The 19,262-nt window shown below is 39.5% G+C and overlaps 1 protein-coding gene across 2 annotated transcripts in view; it reads right to left on the bottom strand.

Moving 5' to 3' along the window:
- TNKS (tankyrase) overlaps positions 1-19,262 on the bottom strand; it is a 151,865-nt gene that overhangs the window by 27,219 nt on the left and 105,384 nt on the right. For both annotated transcript variants that reach the window (XM_086612603.1, XM_086612604.1), the window contains exons 7-12: positions 17,834-17,900; positions 17,173-17,359; positions 15,048-15,169; positions 11,212-11,303; positions 11,045-11,123; positions 979-1,150 (exon numbers count right to left, since the gene is read on the bottom strand). In XM_086612603.1, the coding sequence (XP_086468729.1) occupies positions 979-1,150; positions 11,045-11,123; positions 11,212-11,303; positions 15,048-15,169; positions 17,173-17,359; positions 17,834-17,900 (719 nt within the window). The remainder of the gene's footprint in view (positions 1-978; positions 1,151-11,044; positions 11,124-11,211; positions 11,304-15,047; positions 15,170-17,172; positions 17,360-17,833; positions 17,901-19,262) is intronic.

Raw genomic sequence — 19,262 nt, 5'->3', positions numbered from 1 at the left:
AAGCAGTACAGTATGACATTTGAAATTAGTTTTCCTAGAAAAGGTAAATCAGTGAAAACAAATTTTTAATTCAAAATCAAATGCATGTTTTCAGAATACTTGTAAGTTTACTATTTTTTAAATCAAACTCCTATTCTCTTTAATAGCAGGGGATATGTTTATTTTCTTCTGATCCATGGCTAACATTTTTCTCTCTATACACATACAATCATGTGCATATTTTAGACAGGTACTGCTACCCGTGTAACCAGCTATGTCTCAGGAGTGGGTACACTTCACAACAGTCCTTTCTTGCACTTCTGTAAAATGCCTCCTGCCCGCCCCCCGCATTCACAAACATTCAAATGTGACTTGGGTAAGAGGATTCAAATCCCTAAGCACTTACACGAAAAATAGTGGCACCCTCCTCAAACATCTATCACCTTTTTAACACAAGATATAAACAAATTGTTATTTAAACAGTATCCAGAGCACTTTTCACAATTCTCTGTGGGACAAGCAAGAGATCTGAAGCAGCAGTTCAAACAGTTTAGCAACTATCAGTATTTTTCTGCCAGTAACACTCTCCTTGTGACTGTGTAAGAATGGAGAACCTAACAGGGTGGCTGATGAGAGGAAAAAGATTTCTAGCATGTTTGGCAATATTCCAGTTGCCTTGGAACTTGCTACCGAAAGAATCCAAACCTTCCCACATCTGCCTTCCTATAATTTTCCTGTACAGCAGCATGCTCTAAATCCACAAGATATTTATTTTCTTCCCAATTTGCACAAAATCACCAAATTGAGCAGGGCTTTTTTTGTTTTGCTGTGTTTTTTTTCCTGAAAAGTATCACACAGTATATACTGTAGATGTGTGCACATGATGGCAGATGAGAAGAATGAGAAAACTACTGCAAATCTCTTGCACTGAAAAAGAAGATCCACAGCTGTAAAGGGAGAAGCTGAAGTTCAAATACACAAGCCTTTATTTTTACCCACCACTTAGTATCTGTTGCACTGCTTCATTTCCCATCTGTGCCGCTGTGAAGCCTTGTAAAGATATGATGGAGGGATCAGAGCCGTAATTCAGCAAGAGCCGGCAGGTTTGCAAGTGACCTGCTAACGCAGCCCTGTGCAACGCTGTTTGACCAAGTGTGTCCAGTGCATTCATCTGAAAAATCAGCAGGAATATAAAAATAAAACACTTATCATTAGAATCCTGCACCTGTCCCTGCCCTTAACAAGAGCAGCAGTAACGAGAATTTTCTGGCATATAAATTTATCTATCAATCCCTCTGCATTGCAAGTAAACCAAACCAAATGACAAAATAGGTAAACACGCCAATGTAAAGATAATTTACCACAGATGCTTTCCGGTCTTTTAACAACATAGCTTATTTGTTTGCATGGCTAACAGTCAACACAGGATCTCCAAAAACATACTTAAAATAGTGATTTAACATAGCGATCGAGCTTTTGAAGAATTCGATGAAGATCAATCTTGTGCAGGAAAAGCAAAACTCTCACAGAAGAGGAGAAAGAGGTAAATAATTAACCAAACAATTCAAAGATCTTCCAGCTTTAAGGCAATTACCATCTGTCGTTCTCAGAAGGGGAATTAACTCAACATTAGTCACTACCAAGAATTAAAGCAAAACAAAGATGTCAGATTAGGAATTCTATGAAGGAGTGGGGGGGAAAAAAGAGGTTGGATATACAAACAGTCCATTTCCTCCTCACTTTTTGTACTTTTGTACTTTTACAGAAACGGATATAATTCTGCTCAATACAAGACTATATAAACAGGCAAAATGGAGTATCGCTTTCAAGGAGTATGATAAAATGGAAATCTGTTGAGATCTAACAGTATCTAAATAACAAGAAGCATCTCCACAGGTTCACTATCACAGAAAGGAAGAGAATAATAGAGAGCTTTAAAACGCATAAGAAACCCTCATGAAAATAACCTTTCAAGAAGATACTTTGTACCTAGTAGCGATTCATGACAAATTTAAATGCAAATGTCCGACAGCTTTTTACCACTTTATGAAATACAGAACTACTCTACATTCCCTGCCAGCAGCTCAGAACCTGTTATCTGTTTCCAAGCCTACGGATTGCAGGCTGTGAACCGCATGCGTAATAGACTCTGTTACTGTAAAAACCCCACCTTTTTACCTTCTCAAAATTTTTGTGGTGGCAGCGAACAAAGGATTTGCTTGTTATTTCTCACCTAAAGTGCAGCCTGAAAATCCTACTACCTTTCCTTGAAAACTAGTAAAAAAACCCCAACATTTTAGGTAAGACACATTCTGTAACTACATGAAATTCAACTAGAGGGGTAACTATGTAAATATCTACTACTAGATAGGGTAAAAACAAATTAAGTAAAATACTTGCAATACAATGATATCAAGACACGGGAAAGAACAAAGCACTACCTCATAAATAAAATGGAGTGTGATCTGATATTGTCTGAAATTCTTCTATATCCCTGAACAATTCTACAGACTGATAAAGCAGGAATTTCTCAGATGACAAACCTCTCTTGCAGGAAGATGTACAGGAAAACAGTTCTTTCTTCTAACCATGCTCAGCTCATGCCACTCTAATGGGATTTCCCTAAAAATTTTGTTTTAAATAAAAACTGACTGCTATCATAAATATTAACTAGATGCTGAATGTTCCAAATCCATTGTTCTGTTCAGATGATGATCGTCATCTGTTCCAAGACACCAGATAGCTTTCACCACTGATAAGGGCATGGAGAAAAACAGAAGTTTGGGGCTATACAGGTCTAGTGATGGTACAGGCAGAATAAAATGAGACTTGTGGATTCTGGAAGTAGTTGATAAACTCTGTTCACCCAAGAAAGAGAATCACAACTAATGTCTTCCGTAGCACTGAATTCCTGTGTTAAACACGCCTGTATTGAACAAATTGTTGAAGAATAGCAGCAAGGTATTTGCACTGCACAATTCAATACTGACTGCGTCCCTGGAAAAAATGTTAATATTCATTTGAAAAGAACACTGGTAGAGTCATCAGATCCATCATCTCACATGTCTTACGCAGGTCTCCTTTCACCTCCAAATAATTATCTTTGCCAACAATCTGTTCTTGCAGCAGAAGAACACCAGCCATTTGAAGAAATGCCTGCTTACTTCAGGGACCAAGAAGGCTGCAGCTGACAGAGGGTTGCATGCACCAACTGAGTTGATGTTTTCCCTGAGGAGCAGAATTAGGCTTTGCAGGGCAATTTCATGGGGAATATGTTTGCTTTGAGGCAGATCTGCTCTCACCAATCATGCAGCACTTGGCTGAAACCAACTCAAGGATGTACTGCACTAAGGCTGAAAGCAACACAATTGATTTCCAAATGAAAACCAATTTGACCATTACAAATTGAAATACAAACTGAGATTAAACTCTCATAAAAATCAAACCAGGTAAGATATATGCCTAGGTTAACCACTGCTCAATACTATGTCTAAAAACATACGCCCTTTCAAATTCAAAGCTAAAGTTTAAACTCTATTTGACAAAATGTAAAATATCCAAGGTGTACTGCCTTATTTGTCTGCTGAGAAGGCAGATTGTTCCAGCCGCATTAGTCAAAAAAAAAAAAGAGAACTATTCAACTGCTCTCCTTTATGAGCAGTCTAAAATTAGAAGACTGCAGCTCTGAATTACTTTACAGACAAGTTTTCTGCAAGGAGTTAGAAGTGACAGATGTGACAGCTTTTATTCCACAGCACACTGGCTCTAGATCTGGTTTCTTCACCTTTTAGCATGAAAGCAGTCACTCCACTGCTCAAATCGCAACGTAAAAGCAGAATGCAGTTATCAAATGAAAAGTGTTTTTAAGTACGCCTTTTCATGGAAAGATACCATCCTATACAGTATTTCCCAATGAAGAATTCCTTCTGCTCTTTCCTTTTATCCCTTTTGTTTCCTTTTCCCCATCCTGGATTGATACACTAGATAAACCGAAATGGTCCTGCATCATCAGACACTGAAGAGATTTTTTTCGTCCCTGCACTGCTGCTGTCTTGGAGCAGTGTAGACAGCTACAGCAATATTTCCTTGGCTGCCAGGCACTTGTGGCAGCTCAACAGCTGGGACCTGTTCAGGAAACTTTTTTTGCAAGACTTTATAAGCATATCAGCTTTCTGTTGGTATCAAACGCCCTAAATATCCTCCTACTCCTTGACACTGCAGCAGTACAAAATGCACCAGCTTCCAAGCACTGCAAATTTCTCTGTGAGATCTTTCTAAAAGGTGTACATTCTAAAAATCACACTTGAAACTTGTGCTCTCCCCCATTTCAGTATCACTATATCCTTCACTGCAATGCAAGTGTTCTAACCACTCTCCTGCTGCATTTATTCTGAAGACAACTTGCAGTATGTCTTGTGTCTCTGTGCATCGCTAACAACAAACAGGATAGGAGTGAAGAGGCACTGGTGGCAATTTCAAGCTCTACTAGAAAAAAAAAAAAGAAAAAGAAAAAAAGAAAAACAGGTATAGTTTCACTCTGAAAGCTCCTAAATGATCCAGCCATATGTTCCACAGTTGTCACTTTGCATAAAAGCTTAATCTTAATGTCACTGAGTTTGGATGTTTAAGCAGTGAGAAAATTTGAACCACACAATCACAACAGATCACACAGTTCTTCACGTTGTTAACCATCATAGTCCTGAGCCTGCTGCATTTCTGAAAGGAAATTTGATTTTTCAATGCTTTTTCTGTGCTGAGAAAAATCATACTTCTACCTGAAACGTTGGAAGCAAATGTATTACACAACAAGATTATTCAAAACCATTTAAGTCTGTTGTGTGGGTCTAGATAGATGGTGACCATTTTCAAATCCGTGATCATGAAAGGCTAGCAACATGCTACTCCAACAAACAGAAATAACTGTATTATGCAAAGATCCATAAAGCAAGATGCTTCTAGCAGAGCAGAATGAAGCTATTTCTGCTACTATGATGAACAGGGACACTATCTGTCCAACATGACCCTGAAAGGCTCATTTTCTCTTGCAGAAGAATCATTTCAACAGTATCCTTTAGAAACATAACACAGTCAAACAAAGAGCATTCATGACATCTCTACACTTGCCCAAGATACCAGAGAACTTGCATGCTTGCAGGTCTGTCTTTCCAACAATCATTCCAGTTCAGAAAAGAATTTAACTCTTCTTCTGCACTCCTAGAAAGTCAAATGTCTTTCTGAACATATTAAATTTCCCATGTATCTGTAAATTCAGACAAGGAGCTAGTTATTAGAGGTATCCAACTATCTAGCAATACAACAAAACAGCATGAAAGCCACTTTTTCATTAGTTCACCACCTTCAAATTATTTTCTTTTTAAACAAAAGATTTTGACCATCTTCAAAGATACACTTGTGGAACTTACACTATTTTTTTATTAGACTCATAAGCAAATTTTCATCTTTGAGGATTCTTTAAAGATTCTCTGCTTTTATTTTTCACAGGGTACTTTGAGGATATTCAACATCAAATAAGCAGTGGTGTGAAATGCTGTTTCACACCGCAGTTCAGGCAAACAAGTGAAAGCTGGGTATGGCAATTAAAACCACAGATATTTATGATCAACCTTCTTGAAGAAAATTCTAAGAACCCCCAAGGTTTCTCTCCTGTGCTTTAGATGCACAGTTTGACGGTCAACTTCTGCAAACTCAAGTAACAAGCTAACGAAAATATCTTCGCTGACTATGGAATGGGTATTGCTTAGACATAACATGCTGACGTGCAAGTGATGCGCACCAAGGGCTTCTTCACAGTTCAAATTACAAACCTAGTCTGTGGTGCCAGTAAGAGCCAGCAAGACACAACAAAATAAGCAATATGTGGGTATAGGTTGACTCTTGCCAATACTGATGTTCTTAGAAATATTTCTGTAAATGTCTAGTAGAATTTCTTCTCAAGTTGTGTGGTGTTGTGGACACGCTGGAGGGAAGGGATGCCATCCAGAGGGACCTTGACAGGCTGGAGAGATGGGCCTGTGAGAACCTCATGAAGTTCAACAAGGCCAAGGGCAAGGTCCTGCACGTGGGTCGGGGCAATCCCATGCACAAGTACAGGCTGGGCGGAGAATGGATTGAGAGCAGCCCTGAGGAAAAGGACTTGGGAGTGCTGGTGGATGAGAAGCTCAACATGAGCCGGCAATATGTGCTGGCAGCCCAGAAAGCCAACCGTATCCTGGGCTGCATCAAAAGAAGCGTGGCCAGCAGGTCGAGGGAAGTGATCCTGCCCCTCTACTCAGCTCTCGTGAGACCCCACCTGGAATACTGTGTTCAGCTCTGGAGTCCTCAACACAAGAAGGACATGGAGCTACTGGAACGAGTCCAGAGGAGGGCCACAAAGATGATCAGAGGGCTGGAGCACCTCTGCTATGAAGACAGGCTGAGAGAGTTGGGGCTGTTCAGTCTGGAGAAGAGAAGGCTCCGGGGTGATCTTATAGCAGCTTTCCAGTACCTAAAGGGGGCCTACAGGAAAGCTGGAGAGGGACTTTTTACAAGCGTGTGTAGTGACAGGACAAAGGGCAATGGATTTAAACTGAAAGAGGGCAAATTTAGGTTAGATATAAGAAAGAAATTCTTTACATTGAGGGTGGTGAGGTACTGGAACAGGGTGCCCAGAGAAGCTGTGGATGCCTCATCCCTGGCAGTGTTCAAGGCCAGGTTGGATGAGGCTTTGGGCAACCTGGTGTAGTGGAGGATTTCCCTGCCCATGGCAGGGGGGTTGGAACTAGATGATCTTTGAGGTCCCTTCCAACCCTAACTATTCTATGATTCTATTCTATGATTCTAGATCAAGCACATGTTATTGAAAGAGTCCTCGACTTTTTATTATCATCTAACATACTTCAAACAGCAAATTTACAGAATGATAAAATTAAGGACAATAAAGTCTAGCTCCAAGACCACGAATCATCTCTTGTTCATCCCAAATAAATTCCCTAAAGCAGTCTTTACCATGCTTCAGCCTATTTTGCAAAACAAGAAAAGCCTACTCAAACATACATGCTTCACGTTATCTCACTTTTGCTCACTGACACAGATCACAGCTGCTCCACATGAAAACAGCAGAATTTCCTCTCTATTGCTAAAACAATCACAAATGATTTTCAATCTACAAAACTTTACATGACACTGTCTCCTAAATCCACTACTGGATGTTTTTTGTGGATCAGTTGACTGCCTTTTGGCACTGTATTCCAGAAGAAGAAAGTTCCACTTTCTTTGAAGCCCCAGTTACTCATCCTTTTCAGTTGCTCTCTCTGTAATCAGTAATGGTTTCCAGAAGGTAGATTAAAGCTGCCTTATATAGTACCTTTCCTTTGATAGAAGGAATGGTTACAAAGTAAAGAAAATATGATAGGTCTCACCCATCCACTTACTTCAGTATTTGATATGGGATCACATGGGAAGTTTTTATGTATTTTATAAGGAAAAACAGATTGATTGATTGAAGAACTGAACGTATTCAAAGGCGGAGGGCTGCTCAGAGATTGGTTGTGGGATAATTTTGGTTTAATATTTTCATTAATGATTTTGGAGGAGGAGAACTGTGCTGAAGGGCATGAATACAAAAAATTAGCATGAAAAAACAATAAAATTGAGATTCTCTGTGTACTACAAGACTATAGGAAGGGTCTGAGTACTATTGTGTCATGTCTATTAAAAAGGCAAACATGATCCCAGTATGCATTAGCCCAACTTTTACATCAGTAATATGGAAGTGCCATCATGTAAGGCAGTGGGGGAACTGAATTCCATTCTCCTTGCCTGAGCTCCAAGATTTCCTCTGGTGCTAGTAAAGAGACGGGTTATAAGGATGATTAGGAAACGGCAATGTTCCCTTACGAGGGAAGACTATGTCTGAGGCTTTTAGTCTACGAAAACAAAGGCTAAGAAGAATCAGTTTGTTCACTGCAAATACCTCAGCAGAGCAAGCATCAAAATGGAAAAGAGGTATTTCAACTGCAGGAGAGTGCTGTTCAAAGAACAAATGGATATTCACAGTGAGGCTGCTATTGCAGGGGGGCTAGATTCACCAGCTCCTGAGAACCCTCTCTTGTAAAAAATACGGCTAGAAAGGATCAAAGAGCTTAGTACATTTGACTGCATCTTAAGTAGTAACTAAAATTCAAGGCACAGAAAGAGTAAACAGGAAGAAAAAGCTTCCAGAAACACAACAAACGGAGAAAAAAAAAAATCTCTATCATGCTTCAAGAATTAAAGCTGTTGTGTCCCCCAAAAAATCAGAAACAAAGACATATCAATGTTAAGAGGGTCTAATGAACCGGATGCTTACAGTCAAAGCACAAGCAAGAGGTCAAATGATAATACACAGGCAAGATAAACATTTTTGAGTGATTAAATATACCTAGTTAACTAATTAATACACAAGAGCATATCCCATCTGGGAACTTCAAAGTGCTTCATAAGCCTGAATTACCTACCTGTCATAAAAAACATGATTGCATTATGTACTGTTCTACAGCTAAGGAACTTTGGACATCAATAAAGACAGAGCTGATCCATTGCAGTACGGAAATATACGCTTAATTTGAACTATGAGTGGTCTCTTGTCATGCACTTAAGTGCCTTATTGGATCATAAACGTGAATGGCTATCCTCAGAATAACATAGCAAACATACACCAGGATATGAATGAAGAATGAGTTTTAATGACTACCATGAACTTGTACTTGCATATTGTCAATGGAAAAAACAACAGAACACACCACTCAGTGTGGTTCTGTAGATAACTGTGGGCCACTCACCACCATCACTCAGTTCACAAGTGACTCATGGATCACGATTTAGGAACCCCTGCTTTGAGACATAAAAGAATTAGAAGCTATCGTCAGAATGTGCTGACACAAACAATAAAATTGGGCCACACCAGTAAGGATGATATCCTTGAGCTTACTCCTAACCTGGCTACACAGAGCTAGATTTTCAAGGGAGTACTAATTTAAATATCTACAGTATAGTAGCAGGCTTTCCAGAAACCCTCAACACACAGGAACTCCTATATTTCCAAGCAGGTAGTGAGTATCAATACACTTGAAACTCCAGCACGTCCAGTTCAGCACCTACCCAAATACCACCAGTACTGAATTCCTGTGCAAAATCAGATCCATAAAGCCATGAGGTATTTATTTCCATGGCAAAATGAAATTTTTTTCACTTTCAGTGCGTAGGTATACCACTAAGAGTGAATCTGAGAAAATGATAATGAATGGGTTTAATGACTATAACTCAGACCTCTGGCCCTGCTTTCACCCCCCCAAGAGAATCTTGGTATGTCACCACTGCATCAGGATTCTCAAATACAATAACCTCTGTCATAGCATTGTTGTTAAGCTATTTTATGATCCCATTAAAGTACTATGGAAGTGAATCAGATGCTGAAATCTGGCAATGAGCTCTGATACAGGCTTGTAAATTACAATTCATTGTTTCAAAATAAAAAGATTTAGAATTAACTATGCATACAATTACATTGCTCGCACCTCCTAGCATGTCAAGAGTGATACACTGGATTGCTGTTATAGGTATATTTCTTCATTTCTAGATACCTGAATGAAGATGAAGCCTCAAAGAGAGTAAAATGAGCCGCTTTAAAAGCAAAAATGAGATAATTTATATTTTAACCCATGCAAAAAAAAAGTACCCATCAAGAAGAGTTTCTGAGAAAAATAAGTAACTAAGTATATCATTACTACAAATGTCAAGTTTGCTGCTAAAACTCAGAGAAAGACAATTCTGAAATACTTCTAAAAGATGTATCCTAAATGAAGTAAGTTAGACTTTCCTCTGCCTTTAACTAATAACTTGCTGAACCATGTGTTTCTAAGCAAGCTTCACCACAGGTTCACAAATTACTTTGGTCAGCACTTAGCAACAGCTAAAGGGCAGGGCAAAACAATCTGACCAAGAGAATAAGAAGCAAGCAAGGGCTAAGGGATGCCCAGTATTAGACTATTAAACTCAGTGTCAGCAAACTCAGACATTGGATGTTTTCAAGTCAACAACATACAGCAACAAGAGGCACCTAGATGACCACATTTATTAGAAATGAGTAGTAAGATTCATTAAAAGTGAGTAAGTCAGACTCTTAAAGCCTGTATTCGGTTACTTGGAGAGAAGACCTAATTTTCAAATGGGATTCCTGAACAACCTGTACTGATTTGATGAGTTTTCAACTGCTGTTGATGAGAAGCTCAACATGAGCCAGCAATGTGCACTTGCAGCCCAGAAAGCCAACCGTATCCTGGGCTGCATCAAAAGGAGCGTGGCCAGCAGGTCGAGGGAGGTGATTCTGCCCCTCTACTCTGCTCTCCTGAGACCCCACCTGGAGTACTGCATCCAGCTCTGGGGACCTCAACACAAGGAGGATATGGAGCTGTTGGACCAGGTCCAGAGGAGGGCCACAAAGATGGTCTGAGGGCTGGAGCACATCTTCCATGAAGACAGGCTGAGAGAATTGGGGTTGTTCAGCCTGGAGAAGAGAAGGCTCCTGGGAGATCTTCTAGCAGCCTTCCAGTACCTAAAGAGGGCCTACAGGAAAGCTGGAGAGGGACTTTTCACAAGAGTGTGTAGTGACAGGACAAGAGGTAATGGCTTTAAATTGAAAGAGGGAAGATTTAGGTTAGATCTAAGGAAGAAATTCTTCACTCTGTGGGTCGTGAAACACTGGAACAGGTTGCCCAGAGAAGTTATGGACGTCCCATGCCTGGAAGCGTTCAAAGCCAGGTTGGATGAGGCTTTGAGCAACCTGATCTAGTGGAAGGTGCCCCTGACCGTAGCAGGGGGCTTGGAACTGGATGATCTTTAAGGTCCCTTCCAACTCAAATTGTTCTGTATTTCTATGATTTAAGATAAACACACTTCAAGGTTAACATGAGAAGCACAAAGCGTACGGAAGAAAAATCAACAACTATCATAAAAACTAACACTGTATTTAACCAATATAACCCTTCTTGCCTTTTGCCTTAAATAAAATATATTTAAGTATATTTACCTTTGCTCCATGTTTATGCAGAACTTCCATTACATCATTATGAGCTTTTTCAGCTGCAACATGCAAAGGTGTCATGAAACTAGGGAGGAAAAAAAAAAAAGAAAATATTAATTTTACATTCCTAGCATGACAGTCCTTTGGAAAATTCAAAAATTTCAGAAACCTACTCTTTGTTTTTCTCATTAACATTTGCTCCTTTCCTGAGCAATAGTTCTGTAACTTGCTTCCGCTTGGGATGCACAGCGGCGACAGCACAGTGCTGCAAAAAAGTAAATATAAATTATATTTCAACTACACAGATGTCAAAGAGCTTTAAGACCCATGACTTCATATCTTATTTATTCTGCTGAACACCAGACTACAAAATTTACATACAGAATCCATCGTATTTCTGCTGAAACATAAAACATATTGAACAAAACACAAGCTAGTAATCAATGCTAAATTATTCCACTCAGGAAAACAATTTTCATTTTAAAGATATTTGTCATGAAAAAAGCAGTATGTTCCCAACTACATTAACAAGGTGTCAGAACACAACCAGCAAATAATGCACAAAGAAGGTAAAGACAAAGCGCCTGAAACAGCCTAACTTTGTACAGAGGGACTCCAAAGAGGTCAATTAGATTCTGCTGTTGTTGTCAGATTAATATGACTTTTGAATGTTGCTTTGTTTCTTCTTCTATTTCAGTGTGTACTGAACTTGCCAATCTAATTGGAATTGTTATGCATCCAATTAGAAATTACGTAATAAACAAATGAGCAATACAGTCGTCTTAGAGTATCTTCTTTTCCACGCTATGAGAAAGAGGTATCTTTCACACAGTGCTTTTCAATGCTCAAGACTACCCTTGTGAGAACACCATACGCCCCTTTCCTAGGTGTAACTATTCTCCTGAATGCGGCTGGGGTCTGCTTGTTGGTTTGTCTGTGCATTTGGCACACAGAGTGAGCACTTTATTGCCCGCTTTTTTCCTTTGATCCTCTGCAGAGACTAGACTCAACCTGTCCTGGCATTTTCAATACTGGCCCTACCAATGCATTCCTGAGGCCTGAAATTACAAGCATGACTCCAGATAAGCTGAACACCATTCTCTAAAATCAGTCCAGAAATGCTCGTCTCAAGTTCGGATATCTCAAGATAGCAGACTATGAGAAATAAGAGATGCTTTTGAATGTTTTTATTTATACGCTTACTCATGTTTTAAACCAGTAACCCATAAGAAGCGGACAGTCTCCTGGAACAAAGTTCTCAAACTTTCCAACAGCAAAACAATAGCCTTTACAATGAGACAGATGGCAAACAGAATGCTAATAAGTGGCAATAACCATCTTCTGCCCCATTTCAGCCTTTACTATGAATTAACTGCCACTCAAGTTTCCACACGGCTGCTAGTCAGCAGAGCATGACCAAGTTTTGCAAAAGCAAAAGCTTTGCAAATAAACATTAAGATCAACTTTTGGTCTGAAGAGTGGCAGCATTTTTGAGGCTCTGCTAATAATAACCTATCAGTATTTCCTCTCAATAAGATAAACCAGCACAAATGCTAAGCCTCAGAGCAACACTGAAATATAAACCAGGTGCTTGCTTTGGCCTTCGTAGGGTAATAGGGCACAGATCCTAGTGCCCCATGGTAAAAGATACCATGCTTAAGACAGAAATAGTTCAGTTAGATTGTACATAACCTCATCTGATCCTGGAAGCTAAGTCCTGCCGCTTGGATGAGAGACCACTTGGAAATCTCAAGCGTGGGAGGCAAACCCCAAGAAATCACAGTCAAACACTTACTGAACAGTTAACCACAGACATCAATAGAGCTAAAGTATCACATTTTGCCTAGCTGTCTCTGCAGAATGAGCAGGTATAATAAGAGCAAAGAATACCACAATAATATAATAATAAGAGCAAAGAATACCACAAAGCGATTATTACACAGCTAAAGAGACACCACATAGCAGCAGCTGATATACTCAGGAAGAAAAGGATAACATCATCCCAAATTTCCTACTGTCTTCATGTTCAGCCTCACAATATCTCTTCTCTGTTTTACTTCTAAGCTCAGACTAGGATGCTAAATCCTCCACGGAGAGAACAGAGTATATGGATGCTCAATATTTGTATTTGGTTTGCATGGCAAGGTTTTGGTAGGGGGGCTACTGGGGTGGCTTCTACAAGAAGCTGCCAGAAGCTTCCTCCATGTCGAATAGAGCCAATGCCAGCCGACTCCAAGACGGATCTGTTGCTGGCCAAGGCTGAGCCCATCAGCCATGGTGGTAGAGCCTCTGGGGTAACATAGTTAAGAAGGGGGAAAAAGAAAAAACTGCGCAAGAGAAAACTGCAGCCGGACAGAGGAATGAGAATATGTGAGAGAGAAAAACCTGTAGACACCAAGATCAGTGAGAAAGGAAGGGGAGGAGGTGCTCCAGGTGCCAGAGCAGAGATTCCCCTGTGGTGAAGACCATGGTGAGACAGGCTGTCCCCCTGCAGACCATAGAAGTTAACAGTGGAGCAGAGATACACCTGCAGCCTATGGAGGATCCCATGCTGGAGCAGGTGGATGCACCCAAAAGAGGCTGTGGCCCCATGGGAAGCCCACACTCAGCAGGCTCCTGGCAGGACCTGTGTACCCATGGAGAGAGGAGCCCATGCTGAAGCAGGTTTGCTGGCAGGACTGTGACCCTGTGGGGGACCCACGATGGAGCAGTCTGTTCCTGAAGGACTGCACTCCATAGAAAGGACTCACACTAGAGCAGTTAATGAACTGCAGCCTGTGAGGAGGACTAATGTTGGAGAAGTTCATGAAGGATTGTCTCCCATGGGAGAGACCTCAGGCTGGAGCAGGGGAAGAGTATGAGGAGTCCTCCCTCTGAGGAGGAAGGAGTGGCAGAAACAGCGTGTGATGAACTGACTGCAACCTGCATTCCCACCCCCCTGTGCTGCTCCGGGAGAAGAAGTAGAGAAAATTGGGAGTAAAGTTGAGCCTGGGAAGAAGTGTGGGGTGGGGGAAGGTGTTTAATTTGATTTGATTCTCGTTCTCATTACCCTACTCTGATTTAATTGGTAATAAATTAATTTTCCCAAACTCAAGTCTCTTTTGCCCGTGACAGTAACCGGTGGAATGATCTCTCCCTGTCCTTATCTCAACCAAGTTTTTCATTATATCTTCTCTCCCCTGTCCTGCTGAGAAAGGGAGTGATAAAGCGGCTTTGGTGGGCACCTGGCATGCCACCAGGGTCAACCCACCACAGTACTCAAGACATAATGTTCAGATCACAATCACCATGTTTGTAACACTAAATATGCAGTTGTACGCCTGCAGCTGAGACCTACCACTGTGAAGAAAATGTTCCATTGGAATAAAGTACCATAACTATAATGGTGTTAATAATAGCATCAGTTCCTCTCGACTTCAACATCTTCACCGTATCTGGAATACTGGCTGTGTTCTCTGCCTCCAATGCTTCTTCACACAATGCAACAAGAGCAGGATATTGCCAGGAAAGTCACAAAGACCCCTGTTTCCATGGCTAACGTCGTATTGTTAGTAATACTCCAACCCTGTAAGACCCTGTGATATACACCTAGCATCTATTTTCACCACAATTTTACACACCCTATGAAGAAAATCTGTACTTCAAGTTTGCCCACATAAAACATTCAGAAAGCGCTGGGCCACTGGAATAGAATTTAACCCCAGAAAAAACACAGCAGTTGCCCAACAAAAAAAAAAGAAGGTGATAGGGGAAAAAAAGCAAGAGAGAAGTGAAAAATGAACAGGTGAGGAGTGGCTGAAGGGCTTCTGTAATCTACCAGGAAGAAGAAAAAAGTAATAAAAAATATTTTTTTTTATAATAGTGATTTAATTTTAATATATGAAGTATTTGATGGAAAATCCTCAGTCTCAGATGATGAATATATTTTCATAGTGTAGAAGTAAAACTCCTCAGCTAGCTCTACCACCACATTTATCATGAAACAAATGGATTGACTGTATAATCTCACCAGTGCAGTCTCATGCGACTGTGGCTGCTTAAAATTAATGATCTCCAAAGCAAGTGTCTTTTTCACTTTGGCTAGGTCTGCCTCTCTGGCTGCTTGCAGTAAAGAGTGTCCTTTGAATTCATCTGTTAGAAGAAAAAGATGCATTTAATATTCAGCAACATGTCACATTTATAAATGTTATTGGAGAAAGGTAGCTATACTCAATTAAGAGGACGTAAGAATACTTCTGTACATATTCAGATATTAGCTGACCTGGGACACAGGACATGAAACATGGTTTACTGAAACCAAAGGGACATTCTAAAGGAGAGGGGAGTGATTCCTTGAGTAAAATCCTTACAGTTTTTCTCCCTCTTGTCCTCTACCCACTTGATATTAAATGCATATGTGACCTCTGAAGTACCTATGTATGTGTCCAAGGGAGCACAATGCTATTACACATTTCAGAAAAAAGCATTACAGTTGCTTTTCAAAAACTCAGTGTATTTACGACTACAAATAATTCAGGGTAAAACCTGAATAAATATATCTAATTTACATATAATTATATATATATAAAAATATCAAAACTATTGGTCTTAAAGAAAGCTAACCAGCTAAGCATTTGAAGCCAGTCTGCTACAAAGACGAAACAGGTTTTGATAGCAGCGATATCTTTGCAAGTACAGAGAGTAATTTTATTATTTTCAGTGTCACATCTTGCTCAGTTCCACAATTATTTCATTTTAGTTTTAAATAATTTGAAAAGGACTAAAAGTGTTTCTCTTAAAATGTACAAATGAAAGGTAGGTTAGCAAGAATGACATCTGAACTGGGGAACTAGGGAAAAAAGCGCTCCACAATTTCAATAAAAGTATCAATATTTTTCTTTCATAAGGAAACTTGAAATGCTAAGCTCGTTAAGAGGGGCTTTCTTCTCCCACCCTTGTTTTAACATCTGGTCCATTTGTGCATTTAGAAATAAATATAACTTTTAAGTTTTCATTTCAAATAGAATTCAAATTTCTTTGTAAACAAAGCATTTCTCAAAGCACAAGTATCTTGAAATCACAAATAAGTGTAATATTACTTCTCAAGTATAAAACCAAAGAACTCCAGAATATACTAAACGTGTTATTTTGGATATACAAATACAGGATGTCCCATCAAGATACTGTAGAATTCCGCGTAACGCTTACATTTGTGTACACATTTCAGAGGATATTAATAGACATGAATCTTTCCCCACTCCTCTCCAGGAACTATAAATACAAAAATAAAACAAGGTTTCTTTTTTTTTTTTTGCTTGCTAATTTAAAGAAATGGTAAATTAACCTGCCTCAAAGCCAGAAGCATCTCCCAAGTTAGCTCAGAACAGAGAGCGGAGAAGTAGACAAATAATATTAACACCCTCATCTTTTCTCCTAGAGCAAAGCTTTCAGTTTTCTGCTACAAATGATCTCACCACCTTCACAAGCAAAGAATAGTGATGGACAACAACCTGACTGGCTGTGATCGTGAGTAGTGCAGGATCGCATTCTTAGTGTGTCAGGGGCTTCTGCTATACTGGGAAGGTGATAGATCAAACCAAAAGCTTATTTATAATTGAGTTCAGAATCTACTTCTCAAGAAGGAGTTTTCTCTAATTTCAAATGCTTTGTTTCCACAATTGTCTCAATTATCTTTTACAGTTTATAACAATGAGAAAACAAATCTTCTAAAGAGGGCAAACAAAGGCAGACAAATTCAAATTATAGCTGAAACATTGTTATGTAAACAGAATAAGGACTGCAAAGACTACAAAAGAAGGTGCTGGAATTTCCATGTCCAAGTTTGCACACTGAAGCTACTCTAAGTGTGATACAGAGCCTTGATACAGAGGCTCCTATGTGACTTAACTGGGTTTTAAGCACAAAAAAACCCCCCACAGTCACCGAATCAGCAGTGCCTTAAACATTCTAAACCTAAGAAAACCAGGCAATATTATGAACAGTATATTGAATGTACCTGTGTACTTCAAAGCGAGAGGCACAGCTGCAGTTACTGTGCTGCTTTGCACCTACTTGTGAAGTGTGAGGACGCTGGCTTGAAAGGAAAGCACTCCTTTGTGCCCACCAAGCACTGTTTCCAGTCTGAAAACACTTACAGGTCAGTCTCTCCCTTAGCTCAGGCGTTGGAGCCATATCGACCGCGCTCTTGCCGTGGCAGTTGACTAATGTGGGATCCGCACCGTGACTCAGTAGGAGGGAGCAGACCTCTACGCGGTTCTTGGAAGCAGCTTCGTGCAAGGGGGTAAATTGCCAGAGGTCCATAGCATTCACACAGGCACCATGCTAGCACAGCAAAGAAAGCCTCATATTCGTAAGAAATCATCTTCAGCAATTAAAAAGTTAGATTTTCATTTCATGATAAAAACTGGTTCCAGTCTTTCATATATGAACACACACACAAAAAATTTATTATAAAAATACCTGTATATACAAAACCACTGTTGAATCCTCAAAAGAAACTGGAATTTCTGTATGAGCTAGTTTTTCAGTAGAACAGATTTTTCCACAGAAAAGCTCAAATAAATGAAACACTACTATCTGTCCAAAGAAATTAGGTGGAGGGAAAAAAACCCCCACATATGCTGTACCACAGAAAGATCTAAAGTTGCAAGCTTCTGAAATGACATACAGGGTATGTATGAAACAAGTCACTACAGAAAAAAAAAAAAAAATTCTTTTTCTACTCTGGTATAAACAGTGCATATCTCACCTAACACATCTAAATCAAAAGTAATTCCTTTTCATCCTTCTGCTTACCTTAAGCAGTAGCTCTGTAACCTCATAGTGTCCATATGAACATGCATTATGAAGAGGCACAAGACCACTGTATGGAAGAAGGCAAATAACAAATCTATTTAAGCAGCAATTTTTAAAGAAGGAGGAACAATTTTCTATCTACTGAGAGAAAAACAGAAATCAAATTAAATCTAAAATACTTAAATATTTAAAAATTATGATTCACAAACTAATGTAAAAATCTAACATTCCAGAACAACATGTTACTTAAGATCACCATTAAAGTGGGTTTTTTGGTCCTAACAAGCCACAGATGTTTAATCTGCCACTAAGATTAGCATTAATTGGCTTTGAAATTATCTTTCTTGAAGCTACTAAGGAGAGGAAAACATCCCATTCCACATTGAATTTGCCCAAGAGAAGTCAGTGTTCTATTTCTGCCTAAATATGAACTCTGGTTTGTTTAAAATGGTATGCAAAAGGCAAAACTCCCCAGATAACACTAACACAAGTCCTGAGTACGTTATGAAGATGTACAAATATTCATAGAAAGCAGACTGAAATTGCTGCTCCAGACTGTGGAATGATCTGATTTTACCCCATTTTTTTACAATACAACATATTTAACTGTGCAAGATACTTATAAGAGTCCCTGTAATTTTTGTACAGCTATATTACTGGAAGCTATACTTAAAAATGCCACTAGCAAAGTAAGTAACAGGGATCTAGTCATAAGCACAAGATGTAATAAAAAAGTCACACATGGAAAGGAAGATGCAAAGAGGACAACTATTACAGAGGACAAAATGAGTTTAATTCAAGCCAAGCAAGATAGGCTAGTTATGGCTCAACAAATCAGGATGTATAATACACTGAAAATAGTAATTAACCCTTCACCATTTATGAAAAATACAAAAGATGATTCCCAGAAATGCAAAATCAACTGAAATAGCATTAGGACAGCAAGTACTAGACAATGGGGAAACTTAATTTTAAGGCAGATGGTCTCAGAAGCAGCATTGCACTTGTCAAAGGAGAGGGCAATTTGTTTCGAGGAAATTTTTCAAACTGTTATTTTCCATCGTTGTTTTTCTTAATTCCAACTTATGGGTGTATTGTGAGACAGACAGAGAGCGTATCCAGTCCACAGCATGCTCAAAAAACCTGCCCTCTTCCAAAACACTGGTCATCTAACAGGACTGAGGCCTTCAAGATCTCATCAGCAAAGAGTCACAGCAGCAATCCACCTGGCCACTTCTGCAGCACACCCTCCCTTTATCTGTTCTTTTCCAGTACATTGTGACTTTGTGCACAATGACAGTAAGGCAAAGAAAGGACCAGTGGAAAAAGAGCTGCTTCTTTGGCTGTGGTCCTCTTCAGGAGTAACTAGAAGTTTGAAGATGCAGTACAGTTCCTCACTCTGAAGTGACCCCACTGTAAAGATCTAACA

Source organism: Tauraco erythrolophus, chromosome 5 (genome assembly GCF_009769465.1).
Source record: "Tauraco erythrolophus isolate bTauEry1 chromosome 5, bTauEry1.pri, whole genome shotgun sequence".
In the NCBI taxonomy this organism is placed as follows: domain Eukaryota; kingdom Metazoa; phylum Chordata; class Aves; order Musophagiformes; family Musophagidae; genus Tauraco; species Tauraco erythrolophus.
The sequence above is the reverse complement of the archived record's forward strand: the minus strand, read 5'-3'. Positions and strand labels throughout refer to the sequence as shown.